General features: G+C 41.8%; 1 protein-coding gene across 1 annotated transcript; it reads left to right on the top strand.

Moving 5' to 3' along the window:
* The first annotated feature begins 4,947 nt into the window (after window positions 1-4,947).
* Window positions 4,948-14,266, top strand: LOC116505695 (germinal-center associated nuclear protein-like). Its single transcript, XM_032213052.1, has 6 exons — window positions 4,948-4,986; window positions 5,876-6,006; window positions 10,249-10,332; window positions 10,625-10,912; window positions 12,505-12,655; window positions 14,087-14,266. Exons 1-6 carry the CDS (start codon window positions 4,948-4,950, stop codon window positions 14,225-14,227), a joined length of 834 nt encoding a protein of 277 aa, XP_032068943.1. The 3' UTR covers window positions 14,228-14,266.
* The last annotated feature ends 313 nt before the right edge of the window (window positions 14,267-14,579 follow it).

Genomic DNA, 14,579 nt, shown 5'->3' on the forward strand with positions numbered 1-14,579 from the left:
TCACTATCTCAAGGATGAACCCAGCACAGAGCACATTCAGCAATAAAGACAGCTACTTACAGAGGAAGGATCACTGACTTGCTGGTCTTCTGCACCATCTCCTCACCACTTTGCTCCAACAACCTGCACAAAGGAGAGAGACAGAAAGCAAGACTTTAATTGCTTGCACTTACATCTTACATAAGAATAACACAATGAAAGAGATATACTCAAATATTTACTTGTGTTATTGCTTTCCTGGTTGTTGATATTTCCATACTGTTCTTAGGCTTCCAGATTCCTCTGTTGCAGCTTTCCTGGTCTTTACTTGTGGATCATCAGCGGTGTGGTGGTGCGCTCTGAGCCAATCTTTCACTGTAGGAATTGAGTCCCATCTCTCAACAAGCATGCCAACAATACTTATCACCATCCGATAACTTATGTTTGGAACAATTAGGCGTGTTCTTTGTTCTGAACATATGAGGTTCATTTTTGAGAACCCCCTTTCCGTCTCTGCTGAACTAACAGCAATTGTCCTGACTCTCTAGCTTTTCTGATACCATCAGGGATTTTGTACTTGTCTGGATTTTTCAGCACATTTTCCAAAAAATCTCTGTAGGCATTCAAATTAATTTCGTAATTAAAAATTCTGCCAAATGCAACCAAGGCTGCCTCTGCCTCAGCCCATGGAACAACTACATCTTCAATTTTCCAGTAATCTGGCTCCAAATATGTGATAAAGTGTAACTTGTTTGTGGCTGGCAATAGGCTACCTGTTCTTAGATGATCGCAATCCATCAGCCTTTTCTTCAAATTGGTGATGATGCTTGACAGAAGCTTGTTATGAGGAAGGGCAACAAATCGTTGATTTGGAGCTAAATTGATGTTTTTCAAGGCTTGTGTTTTTAGCACTTCAACAAGTTCTGTTTCATATCTGCCCTTTCTCTGTCTGAACACGTCAAAAGCATTGATTGTTTGCAATACTAACTTTTTGGCCATGATGGCATCTGTCTCTCTCCCCTACAGAGCATTTGATAGAAGAGAAATCTCATTTAGAATATCAATCATGAGGGCCAAATCCTTCAAAAAAATTAGATTTTCAAAACGGGAAGCCGTGCCTGGGAATCTTTCATTGTCCAGAAAAAACTGATGTAGCGCTGGATAAGCACACCACACAGCTATGGTTGCCCTTAAACTACAGGCAGCCTATCTTGGCCCCAAAACTCTGCCAATCTTCACAATTTCTATGCCCAATTGTTCAGAGATTTGGAAAAGGTCATTCTGGCTCTTGCAGGATTTCTGGAAAGTGGTGTGTATTTTATCAAGGAAGCTCTTGAAGTGGTTGATCTGCTTCACTTCTCTTATTGCATCATCCAGCACAAGTTGCAGGCAGTGGTTTAAGCTGTGCCAGATTATGAGGTTTGGGAAGTCTTGAGCTATTCTGGCGCTGACTCCAGATTTCCTTCCAAGCATAACATTGGCACAATTGGAGCAGAAAACGATTAAATTCTTCTGTAGATATTCGGTGGTAAACCCAACTTTATGCAAGCTTCCTATAACTGCAGAATATATGATCTCCGCATCTCGTTTCTCTAATTCCAAAAGCTCAACGAAGACAGTTGCTGGGCATTTTGGATTCTCAACTCTAACAAAAACTATCAGCACTGCTTTCATTGAAAGTGTTGTGGCTTCTTTGATTATTAGGCACACCTTTTGATTATTTGCAATAATCCTGGAAAACAGCGTGGTCTTGATTTGGTTTGCAATGAATTCAACTATTTTCACTGCAGATCTCCGTGAATGCAAGCCAACTCCCACATCAACTCCAACTGTATTTAGCAAATTTACCTGCGCTTCGATGTCTGAGAATGGATTACATCTTTGCGCCAGATTGTAAACAGTAGAAAATATTGTGCAAGTACTAGATAAATATTTGTCAGTTGACTTATCCACGGATTTGGTTAAAGCTTCCTGCTCCTGTTGCTTCCTGCTCTCCACGCAAATAAGGTGTGCTTTTGATTGAAAATGTTCCCTTATTTTTTTTCTGAGCAATGCTTGTTGTGTATCCTTAGTTTTCCCTGCTGGCACAACCTGGAAATGCTTCCACTCTCTAGAAACATGAATACCTTTCTCTAATGAGAACATGGGTTTTGCACAGTACTCACAACCCATCTTCTTGTCGGATACTGCCAGTCCATCATACTTGTCCTTGAAGTGTCTGTATTGCTGCAAATTCCAACAGTCGGGAAGTTGTGGAACTTCAGTGCAGTCGATGGACTTGCTGCTTTCTCCAACCTTAAGTGGTGGAAGTGGTCGTACTGGTGGTGCTGGTGCTTGTGGTGCTGGTGCTGGTGCTTGTGGTGCTGGTGCTTGTGGTGCTGGTGCTGGTGCTTGTGGTGCTGGTGCTTGTGGTGCTGGTGCTGGTGCTTGTGGTGCTGGTGCTTGTGGTGCTGGTGGTGCTGGTGCTGGTGACTGTTGTGGATCAGTTGATTCTTCAACTCTTGGTTTTTTGGAGAAGAAAGCAGTCATACTCTGTTGCCTCTTCTTCATTATGCTAAATAATACTAACTGCCAAAGAAATAAAACAATATTGGACTCAATTGTGGTTGTAAGCTGAGGACTACAGGTAACAGAAGGGACCTCTGCTTTCAACCAACAATGTACAGTCTTTTCAGGAAGGATGAGAAACAGGAAAGATATAAACAAACAGGAAAGATATAGTCTTTCATCCAAGAAGTTAGTTCAATAATGAATGTCATAGATTCCCAGAGCAATACAGATTTCCTTTTTCTGAAATTTAGTTCTCAGTTCCAAAATACAGGAATATATGAATTAGGTTCAGTACTTAGATTGGTCCAAGTAGCTATTCAGAAGTTAGTGGTTAGAAGCAATGGTAAAGCAAGATATGAAATTAAAACCAGAAATATTTTGTTGGCTATTTGAAAGGGAGTACAATATACATTTAATTTTACATATGTTAGCAGCTGCTGGAATTGTGTTTGCACAACAGTGGAAAAACAGATATGAAAATGAATAAATATTACAATGTGCAAGAATAAATAAATTGACAATTAAAATCAAGAAGGCTTTGAATACTTTTTCACGTGGGATTTGTTTTAGCAATTGCTAACAGAAACAGAAAATAAGAAATCCAAAAGTATGAAAGAAAACACCATGGAAGGAAAGGTCACTAAAATGTATAAGGAAATATTATTAGTTCTTGATCATTATTAATGTGTAGATAACTGTGGGACATTACAGACCCACACCCACAAAAACTATGACAGTGCCAGGAAAACATCAAAAAATAAGAATTCCCCCCCCCCCAAAAAAAGACTGCAAATGAAACCAATTTTTCCCTTAACCCTAAGGACAGGAAAGACAAAGCCACTGGAATAAAAACCATCAAGGCATTGTGGGAAATTATAAAGGACAGTGCCAGGAAGCTCACAGAACCAGCAACCACCTCAGAATTACCTAAACAACCAGGGTGAAACACACTAAATTTGGCAAAGCTGCCTTGCACCAACCTGGCCTGCCCATAGAAAAGCAGCCACTTTGAGACACATAAACCTGGTCTGAACACTTAAAAGCAACATATTGTATCACAAAGAAAACATTTGCAAAAAGGAATAACATTTCTTGTAGTAAATATATTTTAAAAACAATTAAAAATAATTTTTCCCTAAAATAATTAAAAAAGACATTCTATAAATAAAAAATATCCTTAAAAACCATTGTTAAGTATTCCACACACAATAATTTATACTGTAACCATTTCAAGGTACTCTACCAGCAATAATTTATACTGTAACCATTTCAAGATATTCTACCAGCAATAATTTATACTGTAACCATTTCAAGGTATTCTACCAGCAATAATTTATACTGTAACCATTTCAAGATATTCTACCAGCAATAATTTATACTGTAACCATTTCAAGGTATTCTACCAGCAATAATTTATACTGTAACCATTTCAAGGTATTCTACAAACAATAAATTGAAGTAAACCATTTTAAAACATTCTATACTCAATAATTTTAAGTAAAATGATTTTAAAAAATTTTATGCAGAATAAATAAAATATTCTAGCGAAAGCTGAAGGCCTTCCCTCGCAAAAGCTAGACCGCTGCCGCCACCCATCTGCTTTCAGCCACACAGCGTATGCCAGCCCGCGGCTTGCACAAGGCAAGGCCTGAAGGCCTTCCCTCACGAAAGCTAGCCCACTGCTGCCGCCCACCTGCTTTCAGCCATGAGGCATAAGCCAGCTTGCGGCTTGTGTGAGGGAAGTCCTGAAGGCCTTCCCTCATGAAAGCTAGCCTGCCACCACTGCCGCCGCCCACCCGCTTTCGGCTGCATGGTGTACGCCAGCTCGCAGCTTTCATGAGCCGTGAAAGCTAGCCTGCCGCTGCCGCCACCGCTACCCACCCGCTTTCAGCCATGTGGCGTACGCCAGCCTGAAGGCCTTCCCTCACGAAAGCTAGCCTGCCGCCACCACCGCCATCGCTGACCAGCGTCTTTTGGCCATGCAGCGTATGCCAGCTCACAGCTTTCATGAGGCAAGGCTGGAAGCTAGCCTCCCGCCGCCGCCCCTCACACTTAGTTGCTTACCTGAGGGAAGCAGCAAGCTACTGGAAGGTGAATTGAAGGACCGATCAGCAAGCGCAATGCAACAGCTGCTTGGGAACAAGAAAGACTCTTTTCAAAAGAGAAAGACTGTTTTCAAAAGAAGAATGTTGGCCGTTGGCGCCACACTTTTAAATGGGTCGCCTCCAGCCTACTCACTGATTGGCTGCACTCCAGCCAATCAGTGAGCAGTGGGCTGGGCTAGTTTAGTGCGGATGGGCAGGAGAGCGAGCGAGCTGTGACGGGACAGCCAGGGCGAGCGAGCGACAGGGCCGGGGCAGGTGTTCTGAAAGTTACTTCCGGGTCCACCAGTCAAACCTCCTCTCACTGGATCGATAAATGTCACCAACCAGTTCTCCCAAGGTGGATGACCGGATGGTGAGCCAGTGAAAGTTCCCTTAGTCCATCAAGCACTATGGCCAAGGCAGCCACCTGCCTATAAATTGTGCTTTGTGAAAGATCCCTATCTAACCCATCCTGAAGGAACTCCAGCACCTGAGGGGCGGAAGCTGAGGTAGGATCTAACTGCACTGCCTGGCACCAGGGGACAAAGGTAGGCTACGTGGTGTTATATATCCACGTGGTGGACTGCCTCCTAGAGGCCTTAATAGTCCTGATCACCCGAGCTGAGAAATCAACAGCCCTCAAGCATTCTCACTGAAGTGCCAGGCATTCAACTGGAGCCACTGAGGCTCTGGATGGACCAGGACCCTTGGCACAGGGAAATTTCCTCCTGGGGGATTCTCCAATGGGAAGAGATGGATAGGCTTACAAGGTTCACGAACCAAGACCTGCAAGATCAATATGGTGCTATCAAAATCATTGCTGCCCTCTCTGCAACTACTTTCTGAAGGACCCCTGGGATGAGAGGGAGAGGAGGAAAGGCATAGAGAAGGCCCTCCGGCCAGTTGCACCAAGAGCATCAACTGCTTCTGCCCCTTGGGATGGGATGGGATGGAAACCTGGAGATGAATATGGGTAGTTGTGTGTTTGTTGGTATTGCAAACAGGTCTACAATGGGCTGCCTGAACCTCTGGCAAATCAGAAGGAACAGTTCTGGATGTAGCAGTCACTCGCCATGGTCCACTGTGGCTCTGCTGAGCCAGTCAGCCTGATGGTTCTCCATGCCCGATATATGCTCTGCTCTCAGTGACAAGAGATGCCATTCCTCCCAGGTCCCCAGTTTCAATGCTTTGTGCCACAGCGCATGTGAGTATGTGCCCCAATGTTTGTTAATGTGGGCCTTGGTTGCCATGTTGTCTGTTAGTACGAGTACATGCCAGCTGCAGACCTGCACTTTGAAATGATGAAGAGCCAGGTGGAGTGCCCTGAGCTCCAGCCAATTGATGTTGTGATGCATCCAGCAGTGCTTCCCAGCCGAAGAGGCTTGCATCCATGGTGAAGGTCAGATGGACCGGTTCCTTGAACACTGATTCCTTGTGTCCACCAGAGTAGTGACAGAAGGACCTGGGGTGGCACACGGATCTTGAAAACAGCATCACTGGTTCCATTCCTTTGGTGTGGCAGAAGGTGTCACTGTAGTGCTCTGTCGTGGATACAAGCCCAGAGAATAATTGTGATGCAGAAAATCATATTCCCCAGTAGCCTGGACAGCAGCGCTACGGGAACACAGCGTGTCCTGCATATCTGTTTGACCAACTTCACTATGCTATCTCTGCGATCAATAGAAGCTAGGTGATTGCCGTCTCTGATCCCTTCAAGGATAGACTTCAAGGAGAACATCTTGAATTGCCTGTATACTAGGTGAGAATTTAAGAGTTTTAGATCAAAAATCACTCTCCAACCCTTCAAACTTTTAGGAACAATGAATAGATTAGAACAAAACCCAGATCCTTTCTGATCCAGAGAAACAAGCTCAATTGCCTGGATATCCAGAAGATGCTGGATAGCCTTCTTCATAATCTGTCACTTGACCCTGTTCCAAGATAGAAAGTCCTGAATCAGCTTGTGAGGTGGGAGAGGAACTCTAATCTTAGTCCAAATTTGACCATGTTGAGGACCTATGTATCGGACAAGATGGACTTCCAATAGTCCGCAAATAAGGCAAGGCAGCCACCAATCGGGTGATCCTGTCCTGGATCACTTACCCCAGTGGAAAGGTCGGCCGCCTCCACCACGAAAGAGCTGCTTACCCTGGGGTTGATATCTAGATCTATCCCTGTAGTACTGCCTATCCGTCTGTCTGTCTGAACTGGGGGGGAAATGCCTGTGCTATTGTGATTCCTGCTCAGAAGGACAAAACAAAAACTTCGAAAATAAGAGGCAGGTCGTTGATCCGAACTTCTGGTCACCATGAGAAAAACTTTGCGCTTGTTTTTGTCCTCCACCAAGATGGGATCTAGAGAAGCGCCAAACAAGGACCCACCTGAGAATTATGAGAAAGCTAATCTCCACTTAGATTTGGCATCAGTTTGCCAGCCACAAAGCCACAGCAGTTTTCTAGAGGGGACTGAAGAAGAAAGCGCCCTGGAAGCATACATCAGCAGAAAATTGAGTGGCGGTGATTAGTTTGCTTACATCTTGCTGTAGTCTGACATCATTTGAGGGAATGCACTCCTGCATTTGGCGTAACCAAAGGTGGTCGGTGGTCCGATTGAAAAATGAGGCTGAGATGGCCATTTAATGGCACAAGCTGCTGCTTGGAATGTTTTGCGTAATGTTAATTCAGCCTTCTTGTCCTCAGCCTTCAAGTTATCTGCAATGTCCTCTATGACCAGGGAGGTGGAAGTAGCCAGTGCAGCCACTGGGGAATCAATAATAGACATTTGTAATGCCTGGGAAAACCCTGATTCCAGATTGTAAAACCTGTGATAATGACCTCCAGGATTTGGGAAAGCACCAGGGCATGCCCACTGATTTTTTACTACATCCAGAAAAAATTGTGAGGCCAGAATTTCCTTCTTCTCTATCTGTGGTTTTGAGAAAAGACCTCTGTCCAACTTCTGCTGAGTGTTAGGAACAGCAGCACCCCACAGCTTGGTGGTGGCTCTTGCTTTGCGAAGGAGGGATTTAAATAAAGCAGAAGAAAAAAGGCCAGTGAATGCAGGAGGATCAGGAGCTAGAATTTCCTCATCATCCGAGAGGTCAACATCCCTCTGACCCTCTTCCGCTAAAAGGGAACCCTCACTAGCAATTGATGGAGATCAAGGTCTCCAATCCTGGCTTGCTTCAATTCTGGGTTGGTCTAGATGACATCATTGGGTCTCACGAGATTCCCACTGCAAATTTGGTGGCTCTCTATGCTGCAGCCCCGAGGCTATTCCCTGAGCTATAGCCTGTGAAATCAGTTGCTTAAAGCATTCAGGGAGGTCAGGCAAGAGAGGAGGAGGGTTGGGGGACATCCAAGTCAGGTCCAGGTTGGCCTGCTTGAGGAGCAAGCCTGGTGCTATTCTGGAGATGCACCGAGCCTGATGCAAGGCAATCAAAAGAATCTCCCTGTAAGGCAGGAAAAGAAGGGATTTTATTCCATTCCTGATCCCTAAGAGTTCAGGGAGGCTTCCTTGAAGGCTCCGGAACACGAAAAACTGGCCCCAAAGGCAAACCAGAAGTTTGGGAACGGACCTACGGTTTGCTTGTAGGGCCGTTTTTTGCCCTCTGGAGCCTTCAGGAGGCTTCCCTAAAGGCTCCAGAGGGCAAAAACGGCCCTATGAGCAAACCAGAAGTCTGTTCCTAAACTTCCGTAGGGCTGGTTTTTCGTGCTCTGTGGCTTCAGGGAAGCTCCTGAAGCCTCCGGAGGGCCTCTGGGGGGGGGGAGGCTGTTTTCACCTTCCCCGGGCTCCTAGAAAGCCTCCGAAGACCTGGGGAGGGTGAAAAAAGCGTGCCAAAAGGGGGTGGGGAGGAGTGCTAGTCGCACGTGCATGCGCAAGGGGGGAAGCATGCATAGCATTATTGGTGTGGCACACCATTGCATGACCCCCCTGCGCTCCCTCCCACTTTTAGCCCGCAAGCCAAAAAAAGGTTCGCCATCACTGCTGTAACCTATTGCAGCCTCCTGTTTGCTGCAAGGAGGTAAATTGCTGGGAGGCAGGGGCCAAAGGGTTGGGGCCAGTGGGTGGGTGGGCTACATTCAGTGTATAAGATACACCCAAATTTTCACCCTCTTTTAGTGGGAAAATGGTGCGTCTTACACTCCGAAAAATACGTGGTGTCCCTCCAAATCAATAGTGTTTTGTTCCTCAAGCCACTCCATTATTTCACCCAAGTAAGTATTGAAGCCTGATAATACAATTCCCAATCTGGTAGCCCAAACCACCTCTATTTTTAGAATCTTGCAACATTTTCAAACTTAGCCTTGCTTTTTTCCCTTGCCAAATATATTTTAATATTGTTTTATTTAATTCTTCAAAATATTTTTTCCAGTTTTATTGGTATTGTTTGAAATAAATATAGTAATCTTGGCAAGATATTCATTTTTGTAGTGGCTACTCTTTCCATCAATGATAGTTGTAGATTTTTCCACTTCTCTAAATCTGGTTTAATTTATTTTGCCAATTTATAATAATTATCTTCTTTAATCGTTACACAACTTGTAAATTGCCAATTGACGTTATCAAATGCTTTCTGTGCATATAAAAAGATCAACTCCATTTGTTTTCCAGGGTGCGCTTCATAATATTCCAATGTATTTAAAATCATTCTCATATTGTTTTTAATCTGTAGGTAAGAAGCCATTTTGGTCTGAATGTAAAAATTCATTTAGAAACCTTTTTAGTCTCTCTGCCATTATTGAAGCGTATATTTTATAGTCAGCATTCAGTAAAGATATGGGCCTGTAGCTTTTTATCTGCATTAAATCTGAGTCTTCTTTCGGAATCAAAGTAATATTTGCTTCCATTCACAAATATGGCACCTTCGCATCAATCAATACTTCATTACAGACTTCCAACATTGTTGGACCTAGAGTATCTTGTAAACATTTGTAAAATTCTGCTGGCAGCCCATCTGGTCCTGATGTTTTATTTTTCTTTTGTCTCTTAATCGCTTCTGACAGTTCCATCATTGATATTTGTTCATTTAACATATCTTTTACTTTTTCTGATACTTTTGGTAGTTCTGCTTTTTCAAAATATTCTTTAATTTTCTCTTCTGAAACTTTCTCTTGCTCATAATAATCTTAAATTATTATTATTTTATCCTCATTTTGGTAGTGTAAAGTTCCTTTCTCATCTCATGGCCTCAAAGAAAATGCACTGCCATATTTTTATGTTGCCTTTCTATTTCTGGCTTCATGTTGGGTATTTATGATTTATTATTGGTTCGTTGCTTTAATGCTACAACTCAGTTTCGAGAGAAAGCAGTTGGATTAAATGAAAAACCAACATAAGGAAGTGTTGTAATGTTTAACTTAACGGTAATAATTTAATAGAATTTCTCTCTTGAAAGCCAGGATGCTTGCAAATATACTGGTGATAATTAAGGAAGATTCTTACTTTCCTGTTCTCTCACTTAGGGATTTGGGGAAGAATTGGTATGTTTATCATTTTAAATAGACTGCTGCTTTTTATGTTGCAAGACAATAAAAACCTACCTGTACTGAATATATTGCTGTGTTTGTGATGTACAAACATACTAAAATGTTTCAATATGCTCATGTAATACTTGTTACCTATTTGTTTTTAGGTGCAATTCAAAGAGCCAATTGTTACCTATAAAGCCGTACATGGCAGTTGGCCTGGTTACTTGTGGGACTGCCTGTCTCCCATGGTATCTGCCCAGCCAATTCAATTAAACAACCCCAGAAGTATGCCTTTTTTGTAGCAGCACTTGCCCTCTGGAATGAGGTTTCCCTTGGCTGCCCCCTCCCCCTCCTACCAGTGTTTCCAAGGGCCTTAAAAACCTGGCTCTTCATCCAGTCGTTTGGTAGAGTGTGTGAAGCCTTCTTGGATTGCATGGGTGGATTGGTTTCTTTTTCCTTCCCTCTGGTATTCATAATCCTTGCCATCATTTATTATTTTACTTTCATCTCTCTCTCCTTTTAAATATTTTTACATGTGAGCTACCCAGAGTCTTTGGGAATTGGATGGCATACACAGTTTAATAGTAATAATAATAATAGCAGCAACAACAGCCATGTTTTCCTGTCTTCTAGGTCTAAATTAAAGACTACTGGAAAACTGTATTCCCCTTTATTATCTCCAACTGAACATTGTGTCAGCAAAGAAATTAAAAAGAACGAGGAACTCAATATTTCTGGTAGAGATCTCACACTGGCAGTTTCAGAAGTAGATCTTCTGCCAGAATGCCTGTCTGCTAAGCTACAGCTGGAGAAAGTAGAGAGCAAGAGGTAAGATTTCTCTCTTTCTTTACAAATGTTGAGAAGTGCTAAGAATGGGAATATGAATGGGTAGAAAGAACAGAAAAAACATAAAATGATGGGATTCAATATTCATTCATTTAGTTCTAGTTCTGATATTCTAGTCACTTAGAGTTGGGAGGCAGCAAATGTTATCAATAAATAAATAACATTAGGAATGTTATCTATTGATTGGAATAAGAGGAATAAGAGAAGAATAATATGGAAGGAAAATGGAAAGTTGAGAAAGATGATAAAGGAGAAAATGTATATTAGAAAATTGTGAAAAGGGTTCTCACAAATAGCCTATGCTGACTGTGTGGGATATGTTGGATTAAATGGAGAGGTTATAATATGCAAAATAAAAAGTGAAATAAAATAGGGATTTTATTTTAAATTCTGTGCCAGAACATTATCTCAATCCATTAGGTATTGGAACTAGTACCCCAACCTAGGGGATATGGCCAGAGGAGAAACAAATCACAGGCCCAATTACTTAGAATTGAGGACTGTAATACATATGTTGAACTTCTCTTTGCTCAGCAGTCATATATTTGTCATGATAGGGTATTGCCAGCCAAAAGACTGCATATTTTTCAGTTTTTTAAAATAGTAGGTTCAGCCCATGGTGAAATGCTGAAAGGTATTTTACTGAATAAATGTTGAGAGTTATAGAGAAAGAGAAAGAAAGTTATACCAATCTGCATTTTTCAGATTATCAGATACCCAACAAATGGTAATATATGTACACCTGGAAACTGACATTTAGTTGCACAGCACCTTCTAGAACAGGGGCCTGCAACCTTAAACACTCAAGAGCCATTTGGACTCGTTTCCCACAGGAAAAAAAAACACAGGGAGCCACAAAACCTGGGTGGGCAGGGCCAACAATGTCACACCCACCCCATCACATGGACACCGCCCACAGCCACACCTACCCAGGTTTTGTGCCCCCGGAGTTGTCTGTGGGAAATGGGTCTCTTTCTCTCCCTCTAATTTCTATTTTTCTCTTTTTCCTCTCTATCTTTCTTTCTTTCGTTCCTTTTCTTTACTTTCTCTCCCTTCTCTCTCTCATTTGTTTCTTTTTCCTTTCTCTCATTTTCTCTCTCCCCTCTCTCTCCCCCTCCCCCCTCTCTCCCTCCCCTCCCCCCTCTCTCCTTCCCCTCCCCCCTCCCTCCCTTCCTCCTTCTCTCTCTCACTCTCTCTGGGCTGGCTGAGCGAGCACGAGCTGCAGTGACAGTGGCAGCTTTCCCAAAGATGACCCTCCTCCTCCTCTTCATGCGACCCCCTGGCCAGCTGTTGTGGAGCTGGGAGGGTGCGCACAAGCGGGGATTTAGGGAGCTCCCTGCGCAGCTCGTGCTTGCTTCTCAGTTTTGCGCCTGTCCCCCTTTCCTTCGTACCCTCCTCCCGGATGCCATTCTACCTTGCCAGCCCTCTTATTAGCAAGGTTGGTGTTGGCCACAGCCAGGTTGGGCCAGTGGGATGATATGATGGTTTATATTCATTATTAATGTTTTTGAACCTCTGTTGAACTGTCATGGGAAATAAATGTTTGTTTATGTGTTTCATTTTCTTTTGTCTAGATTTGATGAACAACTGCAGCAGTTATTAGTTGAAGATTCTGAGACACTTCAGGACACCTTGCCTCTGCCTCTTTATCTTCCTGAATCTCTAGTATCTATGCCCCAGATTATTCAGCCATTCACCAGAATTCCAAAATCAAGAAGTCCAGAGGTAACGTATAAATTAAAATATAATGGTGGTGGGCTGTTATATTAGACTTTCTGTTCACTTCCCTTGACCACTCTCTTCCTATTTTGAGAATTGGTGCAAGTCAGTTACAGAAAGGAGCCAGAAACAATAACAGTAATTTATGTCCGATCAGTTTGTTAGGTATCTCAAGCAAACTGTAAACCTGGCACTTTTATTGCAGTGGAACTGCTATGATTAGGCCTTGCATTGTGGCTGCATCAAAGCCATCAGATTTGAGTTGTATATTACCTGTAACAGCAATCTCAAACCTCAGTGAAGCTGAGTATTCAATCCATAGTGCTGTCTTGTCCATAAATGCTCAATGGTTGACTTAGTTTTTGTATAACACATAAAATGGATAGGGCTTTAATAATGCTGCCACAATAACGTTTAATCTTTTTGACCTCACCATTCATAGTAATTTTTAACATATTTCTCTAATCCAAATATGATTTATTTTGGGCATTCAATTGAGCTCAGTATCCAGTTAAAATCTTACTTGGGCATTACATTAATACAAGGTATGGCAATGTGTAAAAAAGGTATTGTTGACTCAAATGCTGGCATTCTCTACTTCTTAGGGTCCATCTCCCCCACCCCCTCATTTTTTGTTTAATGAATATATTTTTCCTTTTAATGTAATGCTTAGGTCTTGATGCATTGTATTCTTTCATGCAGATTTCATTGAACTAATATTTATGTAACATTAATGAACATTCTATTATTTAATCAATATCAGTATAACATATCAATATTAATAGCATTTTCAAATAGAATGATTCTGGCAAAAGAAATCAAATACCAGTAGTAATAGGCACCTTGAGTGCATTCTCAAAACAATTGGAACATTATTTGAACACTATTGACATCAACAAAATCATCATCAGTCCATTGATAAAGGCAGCTTTACTTCCTGTGGCAATACCTTTAACACCATCAAGCATTCCCTTCTGCCTATCCCAGGCCCTTGGAAAGGACTCTGTAAGTGGATGAAAATGCCAAATCCACTCTTAATAACTGGTTAATCATGCAACCAATTATAATAACATCCTGCAAGAATAGATTTAATATTATTAAATGACAATCTGTCTATTCCAAATTCTCAGGAAGGACTTGCCAAATATGATTGATTATGTAACCAACCATAATTAGAGAACAAACTGTTGATTTAGGATTCCTGTTTCCTCAGTTCTATGTTTTCTGTGCTGAAAATAGCTTTTTCTTACATATGTTTGAATGTAAAAAGTACTCAGCATGTTTGGGAATATTAGAATTAACTGGGTTGATCCAACATATATAACCCAGGTTTCTTACAACCATTATATCCTATTCAAGTCTCTAGGTATTTGTCACTTTTCATTACTGCTTATCTACTTTGATTTTGAAAATGTTTTATGCTTCTCTCCTATTCAGGTTGGGACAGAAAGGAGAGACATAGATTCCTCTTTATTTGGCAGACTGACATTGCTGAAACAACTGATTAAAGTTAATAAAGAAGAAGAAACAGCTTGTGAATTCCACATGTCTGCTTTGCTAGACATGGTAGATGCTTGATCAGCATTTCCTTAAACTAGAACAAGAGAGCTGACGATGTATGGCGTCAGACATGAATAACAAGAGTTTGCTGGAAAAAAGCCACGATAGATGGATGACTGTCTGATAATTCTTGCACAGGCAATACTTCCTTGATGGAGTTGAAAGCAGCTCTTGCTCTTTGACCTGGTTATTTTACTATATATGTATACCTGGGAATGTTCCATTAATCTGAATAGTATTTATTCCTATGAAAGCCAATTGTTATTTTTTATGAATTGTGCACCTCTTTTTCTGCTTTACAATTCAGAATGAAGTTCTTATTTCCAGTCTACATTACAAATCATATTTTCAAGTTCTGGATTTTATCTGG

The sequence above is a fragment of the Thamnophis elegans genome, chromosome 3 (assembly GCF_009769535.1).
Source record: "Thamnophis elegans isolate rThaEle1 chromosome 3, rThaEle1.pri, whole genome shotgun sequence".
Classification (NCBI taxonomy): Eukaryota; Metazoa; Chordata; class Lepidosauria; order Squamata; family Colubridae; genus Thamnophis; species Thamnophis elegans.